The sequence below is a fragment of the Narcine bancroftii genome, chromosome 6 (genome assembly GCF_036971445.1).
Source record: "Narcine bancroftii isolate sNarBan1 chromosome 6, sNarBan1.hap1, whole genome shotgun sequence".
NCBI classification, from domain to species: Eukaryota; Metazoa; Chordata; class Chondrichthyes; order Torpediniformes; family Narcinidae; genus Narcine; species Narcine bancroftii.
The window spans coordinates 69,568,990-69,590,834 of NC_091474.1; the positions used below are offsets into that span (position 1 = coordinate 69,568,990).

General features: G+C 46.0%; 1 protein-coding gene across 1 annotated transcript in view; it reads left to right on the plus strand.

Moving 5' to 3' along the window:
- LOC138736174 (CUB and sushi domain-containing protein 1-like) overlaps positions 1–21,845 on the plus strand; it is a 2,349,200-nt gene that overhangs the window by 2,052,905 nt on the left and 274,450 nt on the right. Inside the window, exons 48-50 of the mRNA XM_069885244.1 lie at positions 1,046–1,234; positions 2,698–2,844; positions 15,737–15,925. Coding sequence (XP_069741345.1) covers positions 1,046–1,234; positions 2,698–2,844; positions 15,737–15,925 — 525 coding nt within the window. The remainder of the gene's footprint in view (positions 1–1,045; positions 1,235–2,697; positions 2,845–15,736; positions 15,926–21,845) is intronic.

A 21,845-nucleotide genomic window follows, 5' to 3' on the forward strand; every position in this document is an offset into this window, starting at 1 on the left:
CGGGGACCGTGGGGTCCCATTGTTTTTCCTTTCAGAACAATAGATGTTTCACAGTTTCAAAAACCGTGTCAAAATTATATCTGGTCTGTTTGAATCAGAAATTCAGCTTGAAAGGCGAATAATCAGCTTCAGAACAGTGAATTGACTTTAACCTGAAACTTGATTGGAAGTTGAGTTTTGGAAGCTGTAGATTCTTGGAAAGGGTATGGGAGAAAAGGCAGAATAGGAAAGTCAAGAAATACATTTTAAAAAGTAGAAATTTCAACAGTGATGGATTGGTCCCAAGAAATACATCGAGTTGAGTGATTGTATCACACAACACAAGAATCTGCTGGGAGTTGTGTACAGGCCAGCTGGTTGCAGTGGTTTGAAAGGAAGTGTGTAAATGTGCCTTTGATTAGCTATGAAGAACACTTCAGGGATGCAGTCATTGGACTTGTGAAATATTTTTAAAGCGGTTTCATGACCACAAAGTTTAACCCGACAATATAAGCATGTCACTATCGGATATGGTGCCATGCAGCAGACTAGAATTTATATTTTAAGGGAAACGTAATCCTGCGCAGAGTAACCATGTGATACATTGGTGTGTTGTCAGGACTGGGAGGGAGAAATGGTTGTCAGATGTATTTCCACTGGGGAGGGTGCGATGAAAGTTCGCCCAGATGCTGCATGTTAAAAATTTAAATTAAAGGGAAGGAAAGACGCGATTCAGAGAGATGGGCAGGTCAAGTATCTGTCTAATCAAAATGTTTAAATAGAATCAATAGAAACATAACAATCATTTCCTTTGGCAATTTTATTGCAAAGGAATATAATGTTAAAGTTAGTGCATACTATTTAGCAATGAATTAAAGTCAGCTTTACATTGAGGAGAGAGGTTCTGCTCATTATATCTTTGAAGCCAGAAACCTTGGGACAGTAGTTCCTGAAACCAGTGAACCCACATCTGGTGTCCAGTAAAATTATTGAATGCCATCTTCTGTAAATACCTTTTATTTGCTTTGTAAGTTATCCGATCTCCATTTGTATTTTATGATTTCAGCACAGTGCCCCATGAATGAAATCCGCAGAAGCTCGTCGGGAGTAATACTAAGTCCAGGTTATCCAGAAAACTATCCCAACTTCCAAACGTGCTCCTGGACAATCAGAGTGGAGCCTCGATATACTATTTCTCTGTACGTGGAGATGTTCCAAAGCGAGAAACAGTTCGACGAGCTGAGTATATTTGATGGTATGTTAAGGACTAGAAACATTTATTATCAATCAGCAGGTTAGCTGAAAAGATAAATTTAATTAACATTGAGCTGTCCTTGGAACACTGCAATATGACTTTGGATTTCAAGTGGCATTGATTTCCAGAGGTAATTGGAAGGCATTCTCATTTGGTAGGCTGACCTGTGCACATTCTGACGTGTGTGTGGTCCATTACAATGCTAGAGGCATCAAAAGTGGGGTGAGCATCAACCGGAAACAGAACATCCTCTGTGTACATGTATGTATGGATCCAGCTCCCCACGGATGACGTGCGCCGAATGTGGACCATGAGGTAAAATTGGTTCATACTTGGTGTACGTCACTTGGCTTTGGAGTAGCTGCCTTCACCTCAACGACCCCACATCCCTGCTGCTAGCTCCATCTCTTCCACCATCCATGATCTCCTGCTGACCAGCCCCACCTCCTTCCAGATGGTTTTGGCTGTCACAGCCTGCAGGTGTGCTGCGTTCTTTCCTGTAGTTTTGCTGACATTTGCTGCTTGGGTTAGTGAGTCCTGCCATCAGACTGTGTGCCCACCCAACCTGACACAAGACCAGTTAAGTGTTTAATCAGGTAAGGCTACCTTGATGCCAGTGGATTGCATACGACTTACACTAACAGCAGACTGTTGACAGGCAGTATTATCATGAAGAAAATTGAGCTTGAATTGGTTTGGTACCAGTGTGCCATCTATCAAATAATGTATCACATGTATGTGTTTGATTCTGAAAAATTTATCATTATCTCTTGAACTCTGTCAGGGCAGCAAAGTTTAATGCACCAGTTAGCTAAAACACTGTTACAGCACCAGTCACCGGGGTTTCAATCACGTGCTTTATAAAAAGTTTGCGCGTTCTCCCCATGTGTGTATGGGTTTTCTCCAGGTGCTCCAGTTTCATCCCACCTTCTAGAAACGTACCGGGGATGTTGGTCAATTAGGTGTAATTGGGCGGCATGGGCTCATGGGCTGGAAGGCTTTGTAACTGTGCAGGATATCTTTTTAAAAAAAGCTATAAGTAAGGAACAACAAACCCATTTGATTTGTTTGGAGTCAGGCAATATTTAAATTTTTAACACAGTAGCAAACCTTTTCAGCCCATGAGTCCATTCTGCCCAATTACGCCCAATTAACCTACAATCCCTGGTACATTTCAAACGGTGGAAAGCAACTAGGTCCCCTGGGGAAGACCCACACAGACACGGGGAGAATGAAGATGTGCCCAGGTGATAGCTTGTTCAAAGGATTGACCCAGTACATTGCTTACATATTCCAGTTTTCCTTTTAATAATGCAGCTTCCATGTATCAAGCAGTATGTGATGAATGGCCTTGCAGGGTCTTTGATCTATCATTGGTATTTTCTTTTGCTTTTGATGTCTTTTCTGTGATGCTGAACAATTATTTGCAAATAATTCATTTCTTGACATGTCATACCTAACAGGACCTACAGGTCAAAATCGCCTGCTGATTGTTCTCAGTGGGAATCACACGGGGAAGATGAATTTTACCAGCACAGGAAGGCAAGTCCATTTACGCTGGTCAACTGATCATGCAACGAGCAAAAAGGGATTCAAGATCCGATACTCAGGTACTGACCTGTAATTTTATCTCTGAAATTTGAGTTCAGGTTTACATTGGTAATTGCAGCATAAACAACAATGCTGGAAGAATCATCCAATCAAGCAGCATCTGTGGAAGGAGAGACCAAATAAAGTTTCTCTTTCCAAAGAACAATTAGAATGTAAAATCAAGGATTTATTGCTGAGGCCTCAAGAGATGTTGGTGAGACCATGTTTGGAGTGTTGTAGGTGACTTTGAGCCCCCATGTCTAAAGAAGGATTTGGTTGGACTGTAGAGGGTTTTAAGAGAATGAACCTGGGGTTAAGTTGGTTAACCTATGAGGAGTGTTTGATTGCTCTGGACCTATACTCAGAGTTCGGAAGGATGAGGTAGGAAATCTTATTGAACCTACTGAATATTGAAAGGGGGCTGGATAGAGTAGATGTGAAGAACATGTTTCCACCCATGGGAGAGTTCAAGATCAGAGGGCATAGTCTCAGAGTAAAAGGACGTCAGTTTTGAATTGAGATGAGGAGAAATTTCTTCAGCCAGAGAAACGTGAATCTGTGGAATTGATTGCCAATCAATGGGGTACATTTGAAGCAGAGGTTGATAGGGTCCTGATTTGTAAGGGTGCCATAGTGCACGGTGACAGGCCATTTTGGCCCATGAGTCCATGCCGCCCAATTTACACCCCATTATCCCACTCCCCTGGTACATTTAAACAGTGGGAGGAAACCGGAACTCCTGGAGAAAACCCATGCAGACATAGGGAAAACACACAAACTCCTTACAGACAGTGCGGGTCTCGAAACCCAGTCTGGTCCTGATCATTGGTGCTGTAAAAGCATTGTGCTAACCGCCCTATGGAGAGTAGGCAGGAGGACAGGTTTCAAAGAATGTACATCAGCTAAGATTTGAATAGTGAAGCAGACTCAATGGGCTGACTGGCCAAATTCTGCTCCTACGTCATCTGGTCTTATGGTTTGGGGTCAGCTGAGCCTAGACAGGAGGGGTTACAGCTTTCAATCAGAGTTGTGGGGTGGAGTGAGACGGGGGACAAAAGAGCACTGAGGTTTTTTTTTTAAGAAACCGGGTGCACAATATGGACGTAATGGGAAAGGACAGGATCGAAGGAAGGTGGGGAAAAATTGAGTGAGTAGCAGTAGGCCACAACAATAGCTCTCTGGGGACTGTGCTGTTTGCAGTTTTGGCCACGTGGAATGTTAAATACACTCCCTTCTCTCTTTCCACTCTGCTAGAATGGCAGTCTTTTTCATTAAAATGATGACATTTTTCCCCAATGTTCACCTGCTCTGCTGATACACTCCCAGGCTATTAGTTCACTGCCCGAGATGTCTGATTGCTGACATGGACCTGCACAAACAGTGCACGTGTATGCCAGAACAGCAAGAACTGTAAGTTCAGAAACCCCAGAACCCTGGTAGATTTCACTCCAACCCAAATCCTTGACCTGCTGAGGCCAATTTACATTAGATTTAGCACGGTTTGGAGACACCTCCATTAAACCAAGAAGTCCTGATCTAATTAAAGGGATGCCTTAAAATTCTTCTCTGATTCTCACTTGATTGCCCATCCTTTGACTCTACGCATGTTTCCAACTCTTATTCAAAGCTACAGACTCTTCCTGCAACTATAAATCTTCTGGGCAATCTGTTGCATGAACTTCTCTTGGTCTATTTGTTCTTTCTGGTCATTTTCAGCATTATCTCACACTCCCTTTGTCAGACCTAATTGCCCTTTTATTAAAATCTGTTGATATTGAGCTAACATAAAACAACTGATATTGGAGACAGTGCCTTCCATTCTGCTGAGCATAGGGGTGGAGGCTGTCATTGCTTGCTTGCTGTAAGGATGCTAAAATGGCTCCCAGCTAATCACCCTGTCACGGTAATGCACTGCATCATGGCCATTTCAGGTGACTTCCATCGAGATTGTTGAGGATTTTTTTTTTCTTCAAAGCCTTTAATTCTCTGAGAAGGCCATACATCTTCATTAAATCCATTCCTCACCCCTTCCTCTAATTCCCTACGATGTCGAAGGATCACTCAGGGAACGTGTGAAGGCTTCTTTGAGTGCTTGCAAACCAAAAATTCTCCGACTGACCTTTGCGCAAGTACTGCAATGCCAGAGATGAATTAATGAGAGCTGCTTCCAGACACCAACAAACAGTAGGAGGGTTTACTTCCCTTCTGATATGAACAATTTTGAGGATTCCTAAGCAATACACTTCATCCAAAACTTTGACAAATAATTCCAGGCTGTACTTTGTCTTATCACTGTACGTGCATCTCTTCTGCATGTTGATCTTTATCTGAAGTACAATGCAACTGCATAAAAGTGCTAGAGAAACACAGCGGGTCACCCAGCATGAGCACTTCTGTGTACTGCAGTAGACCCCAGCGTCTGCACATCTTCCTGAGCAATGCAAGGTACATAGCGAGATTTATTCATTGTCCTTTCCAAACATTGCAATGACATCCTACGCTGAATAACTTGCAATGCAGATCTTTAATCTGTAGATGTTCATCGTGAGAAATTGACTCCAACACATCAGTAAGATTGCATCTTTTTCCTCTGGTGACTGTATACATGTTTACAAAATGTATAATAGAGATGATTTTCATCACATCATGTTCAACAGAAGTCAATATGAGCCCCAAGGTGAGGTGAGATATGTGGGGTGGGATTAATGGCCTACAAAGGAAGACCAGGTCACATGTTTAGCAAATAGTTGGCCAATCTTAATTTTCAATCTTATCCGACCAATCTTTGGAGCTACTAGGTACCAATATACCTGACCTGGGCTTCCTGAGTTGTTCTGGCAGTGCACTGTTTGGTGTTTCCTGATCTGTTCTGATTTTGTCTTCCTTCTTTTGATTCCCTTTGACTGTTCCCAGGAACATTGCTCTTTGCCAGTTCTGGGCTCAAAGGGCGAGAGGGTATTAATGCCCTCCCACTTATCCTTGCTGAAAGCACCACCTCAGCAAAAACACCCAGTACATGGATTCACAGGATCTCATGGCAGTGAACAAGGCCATTCAACCCATTGTGCCTGTGCTGACCCTTTTGACAGAGTTACCCGGTCTGTTTCAACTCCTGGCAGCCCCATCAATTTCACCTCTTCAAGCATTTACCTATTTATGTTTCCTATTGAATCTGTTCCAACTTTTAGGAAATGTATTCCAGATCATAATGCAGTGCATAAACATACTAAATCCTCCTTGCATCACCTCTCATCCTTTCCTTAAGGTGTTGTGATAGTACAGATTCTATAACCAATGTGTATATGTACAGATTGTAGTGTAGGATGACTGTGATTGGCTGAGAGCATAGCCACACCTACTGGCAGGTCTTAAAGGATTGCTCCTAGCCAGACCAGGTCATTCTGGACTGGTCGGCCTACTTGTGATATGCTCCAGTCTTCTAGTTAATAAAAGCCTTGGTTTGGATCAACAAGTCTTTGGTTCTTTCGATGCGCTCTACAGGTGTAATACTCGGGAACTTGGCCAATTACTTGAGGTACCTGGCAAGCTATATTGCCCATATCTGTTCCACATTGAATGGTGGTATTTCTTGAAGTTTCTGGATAAGAAACATTGATTGAACTTGCAGAAATGATTTATGTTTTGAAACTAGCAGCCATATGATAAGTAACAGAGCATCAGGATCTGTCGCCTGATTATGCTCTGCTATTCTTGAGAGAGCGGACTGAATGCCGGTGGGCTGATCTCAACCAGTCAACATGCACATTTCTATCTGGACCCATTTCCTGCCCTGACGGACAGTTGTCTTTTCTTTCAGCTCACAGCATGTTTTCAAATGTCAGAACACTTAAGTTTATTGACATAGACATTGTACAATGTACATATGCTCCTCAATTCTTACTTGCTGCCACTGAACAAGTTCGTCATAAATTAAAAATACCCAACTACAACCGTAGGCCTTAAATTCAAGAAAAAAAGAGAAAATCAATACAATATATTGATGATAAGTATGATCACTAACAAATAAGACTCACAGTGAACAATTTAAACCATTTTAATGATCTCATTTATCATTAAACTACTTAGTTAAATGGATATCAGATGCATACATCAAAACAGACAGAAGCTCAGCAGGTCGAACAGTGCCCTTCATGTAGCAAAGGGAAAGATACAGAACTGAGGTTTCGGGCTTGAGCCCATCATCAAGGTATGAGAAAATGTCGGCAGGTGTCCGAACTAAAGAGTAGGGGTTGTGGAAAAGGCAGGTGCTGATAGGTGGAGGAAGGGGAGAGGGGGCAGCAGCAGTGAGGGGGTGGAGGGCTGGCTGGGTAGGTGGAAGAACTGGAAAGAGAGAAAAAGGGGGAGGGGGAAGAAAAGGCGAGCAGAGTTAATGGCTGGAGGGGGCCCTCGTGGAAAATAAGATATTGTTCCTCCAATCTGCGGATGGTCAGGGTGGGACAGTACATAAGGTCATTTACAGACATGCAAGTATGGGAGTGTGACTTGGAATTGAAATGGTCACAGGGAGCTGACTGTGGCCGTGAATGGAGCGGAGGTGCTGAACAAATCTGCGACAAATCCCAATCTGCGACTGGTCTTGTAAATGTAGAGAATGTCATAAAAAACCACAGCGACCACCCAGTGGCCAAAACACCCTTTGTAGCCTTCTCTACGTCGGAGAGACCGATTGCAGACTGGGAGATCACTTCATTCAGCAGCTCTGCTCCGTTCGCAACCACAGTGACCTCCCAGTAGCCAACCATTTCAATTCTGGTTCACATTCCTGCACTCACATGTCTGTCCACGGTCTTATGTACTGTCCCACCCTGACCATCTGCAGATTGGAGGAATGACGCCTTATTTTACGTCTGGACACTCTCCAGCCAGATGGAATTAACATTGACTTTACTGCCTTCCACTAAACCTGCTCACCTTTTCTTTCCCCTTCCCCTCTCCTCTCTTTACAATTCCTCCATCAACCCAGCCATCCCTCTTCCCCCTCATTGCTGCTGTCCCCTCCCTCATTTCTCGACCTATCATCTCCTGCCTTTTCCATCCCCCACCCCCTCCCCCACCCTTACCCCCATGTCACTCTTTTGTTTGGAAGCCTGCCAGCGTATTTTCTCATACTTTGATGAAGAGATCAAGCCCGAAACGTCGGTTCTGTATCTTTACCTTTGTTACGTAAAGGACAGTGTTCGACCTGCTGAGCTTCTCCAGCATTTGGGTATTGTAGGATGTCATTGCAATGTTTGGAAAGGACAATGAATAAATCTCGCTATGTACCTTGCATTGCTCAGGCACAATCTCCATCAGTACCGGAGCACCACAGGGCTGTGTTCTTAGCCCCCTGCTCTACTCACTTTACAGCTAGGCAACACCATCTACAAAATTGTTGATGATACCATGGTAGTGGATTGTATAAAAATGGGTGATGAGTCAGCACACAGGAGGGACACTGAAAACTTGGCTGAATGGTGCACCAACAACAACCTTGTGCTCAATGTCACCAAAAACAAGGAGCCGATTGTTGACTTGAGGAAGGGAATACCTTCAGTGATTATTGGGGGATCAGAGGTGGAGAGGGTGAACAAATTTAAATTCTTCAGAGTCACTATCTCAGAGGATTTTTCCAGGCGCCAACACGCCAATTGTATCGTGAAGAAGGTATGTCAGCGCCTCTACTTTGGATTTTAGATTTATCGTCAGAGTACATACATGACATCACATCCAACCCTGAGATTACTTTTTCCTGTGGACACGGCAGAATTACCACTATTTGGTCGGGCAAAAAATAAACTACACAGCATAAACATGTAAACAAATAAAGAACTGTAAACAGATAACAAATGCAAACAAACTGACTGTGCAATACAGGGTGAGCAAACCTTCCTCAGGAGTTTGTGGAGCTTTGCTATAATAGAAACCCTGGCAAATTTCTGCAGAAGTGTGGTGGGAATTGGTGTCCCCATATCAGACTATGGCTGCATCACAATCTGGTGTGAGGACACCAATATCCCTGAACACAAAGCCCTGCAAATGTTGTGGACATCACAGGCAAAACCCTCCCCACCATCGAGAACATCTACATCAGTGGTTCTCAACCTTTTTCATTCCACTCACGTACAACTTTTAAGTATTCCCCATGCCATGGGTGCTCTGTGATTCGTAAGGGATTGCTTAAAGTGGTATGTGGGTGGAAAGAAAATGTTTGAAAATCACTGTTTTAATCATACCTCATTGACTCATTATGTGCACAGTTTCAGAACTCCTAAGGAAATGGGCCAATGACAAATTTTCTCAAGCAAAATATTTCGGTAACAATTGGGTCGAGAGCAGTGATTCTCAACCTTCCCTTCCCACTCATATCCCACCTTAAGCGATCCCTTACTAATCACAGAGCACTGATGGGCACAGAGATTACTTAATGTGAGTGGAAAGAAAAAGGTTGAGAACCACTGATTTACAGGGAACGCTGTCATTAGAGAGCAGCAGTAATCATCAAGGACCCTCAGCACATGCTCTGTTCTCGCTGCTGCCGTCAGGAAAGAGGTATCGGTGCCACAAGACTCGCGGCACCAGGTTCAAGAACAGCTGCTTCCTCTCCACCGTCAGACTCCTCAACGACAAACTCAGTCAGGGACTCATTTAAGGACTCTGATTTGTACAGTTCATTGCAATACAGAGAGAACAAAAGAAAATCACAGTCAGTTGTTTACATTCATTTACATGTGTAAATTATGTACAGTTTTTTTTCTGCACCGCCAATAAGTGGTAATTCTGCCTGACCTACAGGAAAAGGGTCAGGATTGTATCTGATGTAGTCTGACGATAATTCTGAATATCCAGCAATTCCAAGCTGGAGGGATTTAGCAGGTTAGGAAGCATCTGTGGAGAGAAGGGATCAGTCAGTATTCACTGAGCCTTACAAAAGCCCCCGACTCAATCATTGACCATTTCTCTTCATGTACGCTGCCTGACCCACTACAGCTCTTCTTTGTTCACCCAAGATTCCAGCATCTACAGTTGTTCCCCGCTCCAAAACATTTCCCTGTGTCTATTCCGCCTGTGTGCTTGCATTTTTTTACTCAGTACTAAGAATGAACCACTCCATATGGGCAGGCATGATTCCACTCCTCGTAATACTGGAGAAAGGCAGAATTGTCAGAACACGCAGAGGGAAATGCTGGGAAAGCTCAGGAAGAAAGGAAGCTTCATGTCTGAGACACTCCGTCAGAATGGAGAAAGAGAGGGACACGAGTTTGTTTTCCGTCGGAGAGAAGGAGGGGATGGCTGAAGTTGGGCAAATGAAAATGGGTGAAGGGTGAAAATGGAAATTTTTTCAGGGAACATTAGTGGAAACCTCTTCACGCAGAGAGCAGTGCGAATGTGAAATGAGGTGCCAGCTGAAGTGGTGAACGTGGGCTTAATGTTGACATTGAAGAAAACTTTGGATAGACACGTGGATGCGAGGTGTATGGAGGGCTATGGTCAAGTTGCAGGTCATTGGGTCTTGGCAGAATCATAGTGCAGTACGGACTAAATGGGATGAAGGACCTGTTTCTGTGGTGTCGTGTTTTATGGTTCTATTAAACTTCAAGGTCTGGCTAACAAATTACTGTGAAGGTAGTGAGATCTGCTCAACAGCCTGGACCTATGTGTGCAGGTGAAGGAAAATCGGACCAACGTAATATCAAATGTGAACATGAAAAATCCTGGGAATTCTAAGCAAGGCAGGCAGCAACTGGAAAAAGAGTAGCAGTGGATGCTTGAGACGAGTACCCTTCATTGGATCTGAGAAATCATTCCACCCAGGGAGCAGTGGGTGAAACCAAGAGAACTTCTCGAGGACATTGAACAAGTGGCAGTCGGAGTGCAGTGCCTTGGCTGGTGTAATTTGTTGCTGATGTAGTTCTGGTCTACCGGATTATCAATCCAGTTGATGCACAGCAGGAAAAAGAGAGATGGACGGCAGCAGGAATAGTTCATGCGCAGGCAGGAAGAAAGAGTACATTATCTGAAGTTAGAGAATTTGATATTAAACTCAGAGGAGACCACGTGCCCAGACTGAGGTGAGCAGTTGTTCCTTGAGTCTGATTGTAACACTGCAGGAAGCCACTACCGGAGAGATCAGTGTGAGAGGGATGGAAATGGATGTTCCAATGGACCACAGAAAATTATCACCCAATCTGCCTTAGTTTTATCCAAGACAGCAACCATAGAACACTACAACACAGAAGCAGACCTTTCAGCCCATCTAGTCTATGCCCAATGACCTACACCCAGATCACATTCTGGCGTACCCCTCCCATCCATGTGCTGATCCAAATTTTCCTTCAATGTCCACTACTTCAGCTGCCAACTTGTTCCACACTGTCACCACTCTCTGCCTGACGAAGTCTCCCATTATGTTCCTTTCAAATACCTTACCTTTCACCCCATTCTTCGAGAGATGGTTGACTATTTTAATGGGAAGGTTGTGTCGTCCAGTGATCCAGAGTATTTCAATCTCAACCTTTTCAAGTAAGCAGAGAAGCAAGCTCAGTTCTCACCCAACCAATCATATGCTCATCCACTTGCAACAGGTTTTTGGTTCCTCAGAGAAGTCCTGAAATCTGAACATGAGTACGTGAAATCAAGGCAGAAATCTGGAGATAATGAAGCAGAGCCCAGATGAAGACAGGTCTCGGTTTGGAAAACATAATCATTACTCTACATTGTTAAGTTTGATGCATGGATAGAAGCAGTCCAATCTTTAATTCAGTCTGGACTCTGTTCCCTCTGGTGTGTGCTGGTCTGATCCGTGCGCTGAACCACAGGCCCGGTGTTGCAGTAAAACCTCCTCATTCTCTTGCCCTGGCTCCTTGCAGCTTACCAGCAGGCAGATCATCCTCTTCTTTTATGTTCAAACTGATTTTTCTGTCTTCCTGCACAAATATAAATAAATAAATAACATCCCTCTGAACGCCAGCATTAATTCATCTCCACCAGGGTTGAATTGAACGGTTTGTTGTCACTTGCACAAATCCAGAGTGAAAGACTATTTTGCACGTTAATGCAGTCAAGCCAATCTCATCAAATATGATCAGTGGTACAAAATATAACAAAGATGCAGAGTGGTGTTCACGATACAAAGCTCCCATGCAAAGGCAGCACTGGGTATTTTTCCATTAAATTGTCTGATATTCCTGGGTTTCAGAAACAGGCTGCCACGGTTCGTGGTTAGTGCAACACCGTCATAGCGCCAGTGACCCGGGTCCAATCCGCCGCTGCCTCTCACGAATTGTACACTTTCCCCGTGCCTGTGTGGGTTTGCGCCGGGTTTTCCGGTTTCCTCCCACATTCCAAAGACACATATGATTGGCAGGTGACTTGATCACGGGTGTGATTAGACGGAGGCGGCTCCTGAGCCTATTACTGTGCTGTATGTCCAAATTAAGCACAGCCTTTGAAGGCACCTTTCTTCACCAGTGTAGGTGAGTGGTAGAAACCTGACGAGCAAGTTAACAGTGTTAAAACATAGAGGAGATTGATCTGGAATGAGTGAAACTGGTTTGTGGAAACTGAGTGGTGCAAAGAACTGGTTTCCATACTGTATGCCTCTGTGACTCTACGTCTTGGTGAAGGTCCTCGACCTGGATCATCGACAATTTCTCCCCCCCGCCCATAGCTGCTGCTTTAATCCTCTGAGTTCCTGCAGCAGGTCCTCTTTTGCTGGTTCAAAGTTCGTTTATGCTTACTGTCGTAAACCTCTGTTGTGCTATGATTGGCTGCTGCCGGTTGGACACCCCGATCCTACCCATAGCCCTTTGCATGCTCCCCATTCCACTCTGCCTCGGTCAGTCAATGAGCTTGACGGCTGTTCCAGGCCTTAGTTAATAAAAGCCCATCAGTTTTACCATTTCTGTCTTTTGTGATCATTGACGGTGTATCACTGATTTTCTCCCATTTCTTTTGAGCGGTCGATGACCTGAACCCACACCTCTCTTGTGGTCTCTTTGAATGCGGAAGGCTTCCCGCATTTCCTGCCAGCGTGTCCAACTACAAACCTCCATGGTTTGTGCTTCTGTTTAATGCGGCCCTTTAGATTAAAAATTCCAATCTTCCATAGTTAATTGTTGACGTAGATTGTTGGCATAATAAGCCCATTGGTGGCACCCCAAGAAATGTTCTCATGATTATCAATCCAGCTGCCTCCAAAGAGACCCCCTGCCCATCAATCAAAGAGTTCATTTATGCTGGCAAGCATGAAATCTTCCTTTTTTAGAAATTAATGACCACCCACCAGTGATCTCTTGATGTAGTTAATGTGCCTCAGGTCCCTCTGCATTTCAGCCTATATTACAGCCAACCGAAGGAAAGGCAGTGAAAGGCCACTTTGCTTTGTAATGGACCCCAGGAGAAGGGACAAAAATAGCAGAAGTACAGGGAGCAGCTGCTGCATGTTATTTCCTCCAAGCTACAGAGGCAGTAAATAATAAAGGTGATGATGTATAAGTCAGCAAAAACAATTGTCTTACTTTCTTCAGAGAAATCGGCAGTAACACTTCGATTATCCAGCACAGTAAGAACCTTGGTAGTGATGGACTGAACAGATTCTCTAAAGGACTCAATGTTAGACCTTTTAATCGCCCAACCCAACTTTAAATCACATTTTGTTTAGATGTTATAGAGCATAATACAATTTACAGTGAGCCCAGTGTGTGGGGGAGTGTTGGGACTGTGGCCCACTCTGAAGGGGAGTGTGGGGATGAGCCCCAGAGTGAAGGGGAGTGTGGGGATGAGCCCCAGTGTGAAGGGGAAGTGCCCCAGTGTGAAGGGGAAGTGCCCCAGTGTGAAGGGGAAGTGCCCCAGTGTGAAGGGGAAGTGCCCCAGTGTGAAGGGGAAGTGCCCCAGTGTGAAGGGGAGGTGCCCCAGTGTGAAGGGGAGGTGCCCCAGTGGGAAGGGGAGGTGCCCCAGTGGGAAGGGGAAGGGCCCCAGTGGGAAGGGGAAGGGCCCCAGTGGGAAGGGGAAGGGCCCCAGTGGGAAGGGGAAGGGCCCCAGTGGGAAGGGGAAGGGCCCCAGTGGGAAGGGGAAGGGCCCCAGTGGGAAGGGGAAGGGCCCCAGTGGGAAGGGGAAGGGCCCCAGTGGGAAGGGGAAGGGCCCCAGTGGGAAGGGGAAGGGCCCCAGTGGGAAGGGGAAGGGCCCCAGTGGGAAGGGGAAGGGCCCCAGTGGGCAGGGGAAGGGCCCCAGTGGGAAGGGGAAGGGCCCCAGTGGGCAGGGGAAGGGCCCCAGTGGGAAGGGGAAGGGCCCCAGTGGGAAGGGGAAGGGCCCCAGTGGGAAGGGGAAGGGCCCCAGTGGGAAGGGGAAGGGCCCCAGTGGGAAGGGGAAGGGCCCCAGTGGGAAGGGGAAGGGCCCCAGTGGGAAGGGGAAGGGCCCCAGTGGGAAGGGGAAGGGCCCCACTGGGAAGGGGAAGGGCCCCACTGGGAAGGGGAAGGGCCCCAGTGGGAAGGGGAAGGGCCCCAGTGGGAAGGGGAAGGGCCCCAGTGGGAAGGGGAAGGGCCCCAGTGGGAAGGGGAAGGGCCCCAGTGGGAAGGGGAAGGGCCCCAGTGGGAAGGGGAAGGGCCCCAGTGGGAAGGGGAAGGGCCCGTGGGAAGGGGAAGGGCCCCAGTGGGAAGGGGAAGGGCCCCAGTGGGAAGGGGAAGGGCCCCAGTGGGAAGGGGAAGGGCCCCAGTGGGAAGGGGAAGGGCCCCAGTGGGAAGGGCCCCAGTGGGAAGGGGAAGGGCCCCACTGGGAAGGGGAAGGGCCCCACTGGGAAGGGGAAGGGCCCCACTGGGAAGGGGAAGGGCCCCACTGGGAAGGGGAAGGGCCCCACTGGGAAGGGGAAGGGCCCCACTGGGAAGGGGAAGGGCCCCACTGGGAAGGGGAAGGGCCCCACTGGGAAGGGGAAGGGCCCCACTGGGAAGGGGAAGGGCCCCACTGGGAAGGGGAAGGGCGGGGAGTGTGGCCCACTGGGAAGGGGAGGATGGGGACGGGCCCCAGTGTGGGGAGGATGGGGACGGGCCCCACTGTGGGGAGGATGGGGACGGGCCCCACTGTGGGGAGGATGGGGACGGGCCCCACTGTGGGGAGGATGGGGACGGGCCCCACTGTGGGGAGGATGGGGACGGGCCCCACTGTGGGGAGGATGGGGACGGGCCCCAGTGTGGGGAGGATGGGGACGGGCCCCACTGGGAAGGGGAAGGGTGGGGAGTGTGGCCCACTGGGAAGGGGAGGGTGGGGATGGGCCCCAGTGTGAGGAGGATGGGGACAGTGCCCATTGTGAAGGGGAGTGTGGGGATGGGCCCCAGTGTAAAGGGAGTGTGGGGACGTGGCCCAGTGTGAAGGGGAGTTTGGGGACGGGCCTCAATGTGAAGGGGAGGGTGGGGACGGGCCCCAGGGTGAAGGAGAGCGTGGGGACTGATCTCTGTGCGAAGGGTAGGGTAGGGACGGGGCCCAATGTGAAGTGGATTGTGGGGACGGGGCCCAATGTGAAGTGGATTGTGGGGACGGGGCCCATTGTGAAGGGGAGTATGGGGATTTGGCCCAATGTGAAGGGGATGTGGGGTTGGTGCCCAGAGTGAAGCCAAGGGTGGGAATGGGGACCAGTGGTAAACCTGGGATCTAATCACTTGAAAGGGTTGACAGAAAGAACCACCTCCTGAACAGATTGCTGAACCATGAAGATTTCTGAATAGTTGGTTAGCAGATGGTTGGAGTTTGACTGGTGGTGTCAGAATCCCACAATAGAAATAGAAGAGGAAAAGTAAATTAAATTTATGATGGTAATTTTTCTGTTTTGGCTCTGAAGAAACAGTGGATTTCTATCTACCTCAAAGCCCTTGGAACGAGTGCAGAAATTCAATTGAAAATCCTTTGTATTTATGCTTCCAGCTTCCTATTGCAACTTGGACAGTGTCCCATTGAACGGTGGTGTCCTGAATAAGACAACGGGCGCATTGAACAGCCTGCTGCAGTTTTACTGTAAAGCGGGCTACCGGTTGGTCGGTCAAAGTAATGCCACCTGCCGACAACTTCCAAGTGGCTTGTATCAGTGGGATGCTGCTGTCCCCTTCTGCCAAGGTAGGAGTTATTAATGACCTCAATTAGTGACCTGATCGTCACTGTCGAAGCAAAATGTTTCCTCTAGTATTCTGCCTTTGCCAAGGAGACAAGACTTCTTATTTGTAGACCACTGACTATTGCTGTTGGCACTGCGAATTAAATCCAGTGATGTGACATTATTGTCTTGTGATGTTTGACTGATAAAAATGCACCATCCTATGCAGTCTGTTAGTAAATGGGGCAGTGATGTTGTTTCTAATTTTCTTTGAGTCAGTCTGTATTTTACCAACTAAGTTTGCTGCTGTGTATTCAGTGTTAATGAGCATTAGCAAGGGTGAGGTAGATTAATCTGTTGACAAATGTAAGCTTGATCTTATACCTGTTTGTTTAAACTCCAGCTTTACTTGTTGAGGGGATGTGTCAGCAGTTTCCCTAAACTAGTTCTTCATAACCTTACTCGTGATGCAAGTCCCAGGGGGAACATCATTGAATTTGCCTGCATTCTGTGACGAGTTTTTACGTTCTCCCCATGACCTGCGTGGGTTTCCTCTGGGTGTTTCGGTTTCCTCCCACGTTCGAAGAATGTACGGGGATGGTCGGTTAATTGGAGAATTTGAGCGGTGCGGGCTCATGTGCCAGAAGGGCCTCTCACTGTGCCATGTCTCTAAATTAAAAGTGAAAAGCTACATCCCACTCGAGTTGTCTTTCTTTCCCTCCCATTCACCCAGACAGTGCTGATATGGAAGCAGGCATGGGCAGACAAGAGGTTTTAATGGTTGCTCTTGATCCAGCGCTGCTACGTTCCAAATGTTCAATCTTCCAAGCTAATGGTTTGAAATGGAATTCTGCGTTTCCTTCTGGGATTGATGCTCCCCTCCTGCAGAGATGCACAGAGCATGTTATGATGGAGAAACCCAAAGAAACAGCAGTTGCTGACTATTGGGTGAAGAACAAGTCGCTGGAGGGACCCAACAAGTCAGGCAGCATCCATCATGAGAAATTATCTGTCAGTGTTTTGAGTCAGGGTTCTATCGAGGCTGCGATGAACAAGTGGTGATGAAAAGTCCCAACTAAATACATTGACTAACCATTTCCTTCCAGAGTCCATCCAGCTCCCCCTTGCTCACAGCATCTTGTCACTTTTACAATGTTTGTATTGGTCTGCACTGCAAACCCCATTCCCAGTTGTTATTTAGGTTTGTAGAATTCAATAGAAATTGTAGGCGATGCTTGCATCCTCAGCTGAGACCAACACCCAGAAGTTGGGTTAAACAAGAAGACTGCGGGGGCTGGAGACCTGGTACAAAAGTGTTGGAGGGACCCAGCAGGCCAGCCATCCCTGACGAAGGGCTCAGGGCCAAAACGTCGACCACCTTTTGCCTCCTCAGGATGCTGCAGACCAGCTGAATTTCTCAGGCACTCTTGTGCCTTGCAATGGACCTCAGCTCCTGAAAGTGTTCTTGTTTAACTTGAGAGAGACCAGACATTGGTGATAGAGGGGAGTGATTTTACTCTTTACGAGGCAGGATGCTTGACCTAAATTAACAATTTTCCAAAGCTTCGTTTGAAAATTGTGGAAGGTGAAGAGAATGGTAGCAAACCAACAAGGTAATATTGAGGAATTTGAAGTAAATTTGCATTTTCAGAGAGTGAAGTTTAATTTTAGTGTGCAAAGCAGATGATATTCGGGACAATGATGGCTCATTTTGCTCTCGAGTTTTTAATGGTTAAAAATGTTTACAAACAAATGAGACCATCAAGCATGTAAAACCACAAGCAATAATTTCCTGCAGTTTGAATTCTGAAAACCATTGTCTGGTCCTCCTTGTTTCAGAGCAGCATGGATGGAAACCACCAGTTAAGAAGTTCCAAGATTCATACACATGACTCAAAATATCATGGTGATTAAAGTAACATATTCCAAGCTGAAGTGATTTGGATTGTAAAAGGAATGGCCCCTCCTTCTAAAAGCCAGTGATGGAGATAAATAAGTCTCATCACTGAACCTGGTACAGATATCCTCACTTGCAGCCAATTAAACTAGTCACTCAGAACGACACCAATACCAACATTTGGTTGTGATTTAATGATCATTTTTGTGGATAGTTCCCAACACGTCCATCATGCAATTGTTACCCATGTAAAGCAATTAACTATCACAACAAAGGGCAAATTGAAATTGTTCTTTGATCAGTTCCTGAGGATGTAGACCAACTGCACTCAATACGGTCCAGGTCCTTATGTATGCTGCCTCTTCCCTTTGACTTGCTCACCCTTCACTCTGCCAACACCTTTTTCCCTGAACCAGACCACACATGCCACATCATGTCTGAGGCCTCTCCTATTTCAGAGCTGGTTTCCACTTCCTCTGAACTGTGGGCTTTGCCTATGTTGGAATGAGACAGCGGGTGGTGGGGGGTGGGGGGGTGGGTAGAGAGTGCATACCCTACACTCGGGCTTGATGATTTCTCCCACCTCTGCAGCAAGTAAGGCCAGCTCTCCATCCACACAACTGTATGCTGACGGAAATTTGCTTTGCTACTTCAGTGGCAATAGATATTTGTCAAAATAACTGTGAACATCATGGAACTCCCACCCCCAAGTTTACAAACAATTGTTCCAACAACTGAAGGGAAAAACATTTGAAAGCAAGTGTCCAAATATTTCTGCTTCCTCATCCCCTTCCACTGCTTTGCTCAAACAGTCTCTTGCTGATTGCCTCATCAAGAAATGGAGTAGATTATAGTGCACGTGCCCAATCTGTGTGGCAGATAGGAAGTAAATGTTCCACAATTAGTTCAGCCTTGTCAACTGCAAGCACCCAATACAATAACTATCAATTACATTCAATTAAACCCAGGCATGAAAATTAAGATATATGTGAATTTTATTCCTTCATATTTTATTTGTTGGTGATTTAAAAACTTTAATTGATTTATTTTTAACTCATTCTATTCCTGTTGTTTCACTTTATGTATATTAAAACTTTATTTCACTCTCTTTATTTTTCATTCTGTACCTGATTTGATGTTCGACCTTCCTTTTAAAGCAATTTCCCCATCCAGCAATTTAGCAATTATAGGAGGGATGTTTTTTCCGCTGTCCTCTCTAGTCTCTCTGTCCCAATGTCAAACAGACATTGGAGAAGTCGATGTTAATGCCATCTGGTTAGACACCACTTCCGAATTGCGGGTGGCCTTGGTTTAGCAGTGCATGAGGATAAAGATGAACATCCCAGTGGCCCTACAGTGCATGGAATTGTGGTTGGCCACTGGGAGGTCATTGCTGTGACAGCGAGTCTCTCCCTTTCCCCATGTCTATTTCCTTGCTTCGAGCTCCTTGCCTTCCTCCTCCCATCAAAGAGGGACCCTTGACCCTCTCCCACCATCTCTTCTCAGTTTTTCTCTTCTACCTTCCCATCTGTATCCACCTGTTACCTCTTACCTGTGTTCTTCCTCTCCTCTCCTCCCCTCCCTCTTCTACCTTTTATTCAGATGTCTGTTTGCTTTTTTCCTTTATGCCAGACGAAGGGCCCAGGGCCCAAAACATTGGTTACCCTTTCCTTCCTATGGATTCTACATGACCTGCTGAGTTTCACCACCACGTTTGTGTATTGTACGTGACTCCAGCGTCTGCCAATTTACTTGTTTAAGTCCATACATAAGTACAGCGGGTAGGGCAGTCATGAAACAAAGTGCTTGGACATTTCCTGTTAGAAAATTGATAATAATGATGATGGTTTTATTTTCATACACATTCTACAATGTACATCTGCCTGAAATTTTTATGAGGAAACAGGAGGCCCCGGGGAAAATGTGCACAGACATGGGGAGAACGTACAAACTCCTCACAGATGGCGCAGGATTCGAACCCGGGTCCCAGTCGCTGGTGCTGTAACAGCATTGCTCTAAGCATGCTGCCGAACAGGTAGTTGTAAAGAAAAGCTGCAAGAGGAAGCTAATTGAAGTAATTAGGGGGGTACGGTTGGCGTAGTGATTAGCGCCAATGACCGGGACCAGGGTTCAAATCATGGAACAGACTTGATGAGCCTAGTGGCCTGCTTCTGTTCCTTTATCTTGTGATCTTGTGAAGCTTGCACTGTCTGTGAGGAGTTTATACGTTCTCCCCATGTCTGTGTACATTTTCCCTGGGAGCTCCATTTTCTCCCACCCTTCAAAACGTACCGGGGGTTGTAGGTTAATTGGGTGGCACGGATTCATGGGCTGAAATGGCCTGTTACCGCGCTGTATGTCTAAATATAATTCAATGAACAAAGACAATATATGCATCAGTTGGATAAATTAATGCCATGATAAAGGTGTTGGATAAATGGTACTTATTTTTGTTGGTGGCTTCCTTTGGAAAAGAATATTTCACAGAGAATATTTGTGCATTTATGAAATAAATGAATTATTCTGCAAAGCATGCTTACCTCGCCACCTTGTGGGTAATAACTTTGATGCAGTGCAAGGCATTGCTCTTTTTGGCTTGGATAGTTTAGTAGAAGGATTTGGAAAATTATTAACACTATACAAATAACTCCAGGCCTGAGAAAATCAGAAACATCTCCTTCCTATTTTTCCAAGTTCCTTCCTCAAGCTACTCCGCTCTTGATTGGGTGATTTTCTTTCTCCCTTGATACCTGGGATACAGCATGGTAACAGGCCCTCCTGGCCCACGAGACCGCACCGCCCAAATGAGCCCATGTGGCCAATTAAGCTACTGACACGATACGTCTTGGGAAGGTGGGAGGAAACTGGAGCATTCAGAGGAAACCCCACAGACGTGGGGAAAACATGAAAACTCCTTAGAGGCAGTGCCTGATCGAATCCATGTTGACTCTCCATCATTTTTTTTCTCTGTCTGGAATATTTAATTTGCTTTGCCTTTGAGCACTCTTGCCCCCACAACCTGTAAGCTATCGGGGCATGTGCACACACCCTGCTCTTCCTCACCTTCTCTGTTAGGTTAAACCTGATCTTTCAACCTTCAAGCCTATTTTTCTCTTCCTCTCCTCTTTCTAACTCTCCAATGCTGGACCTTAGTCTAGCCAGGCTGCCACCATCTTCATTTACCCCACTGGGAATTCTCCAACCCACACAGTGAATAGTGGGTCTCAACCTTTCTTTTTCCACTCACATCCCACTTTATGTAATCCCGACGTCTTCGGTGCTCTGTGATTAGTAAGGGATGGCTTAAGGCAGGATGCGGATGGGAAGGGAAGGTTGAGAACCACTGCTCTAGACCCAGTTGTTACTGAAATATTGTATTTGAGAAAAATTGTCATTGGTCCATATCCTTTGGAGTTCTGAAATCGTGCATAGAATGAGTCAACGAGGGACAATTAAAACAGAGGTTTTGATACTTTGTCTTCCTACCCACATCCCACCTTAAGCCATCCCTTACCAATCACAGAGCACCGATGGCCTAGGGATTAAATAAAGTAGTGTGCGAGTGGGAAGGAAAAGGTTGAGAACCACTGTTGTAGAGTCTCCTTCCCTGATATATAGGCAGTTCTGTAGTTATGAATTATGTTTTAGTGTCAGACATTGCATTATTTAGCCCATATCCCTTCCATTTACCAAACAGGTTCTGTCCATTTTAGCAATTTAATTTTATCATCTTTAAGTTGAGGTTAGTTTGGCAGGTTAGGATAGAAGTTGGCCCAATCCCAATACAAAAGTAGCAGCCCGGATTCAAATCTGGCATGACCTGTAAAATGTTTGCACATTCTCCCTATGTCTGTATGGGTTTCCTACAGGTGTTCCTGTTTCCTCCCACTTCCAAAAACATATGGGATCGGTGGGTAAATTGGTCACATGTTTGGACTCAAGGGCCAGTCACTGCGCTGTGTCTCCAAATTTAAACTGCTGTATTTGTCGGTATATAGGACCCACTGGTATAGGACCTCCTCCCCCATTTTTAGCGTGAGATTTCA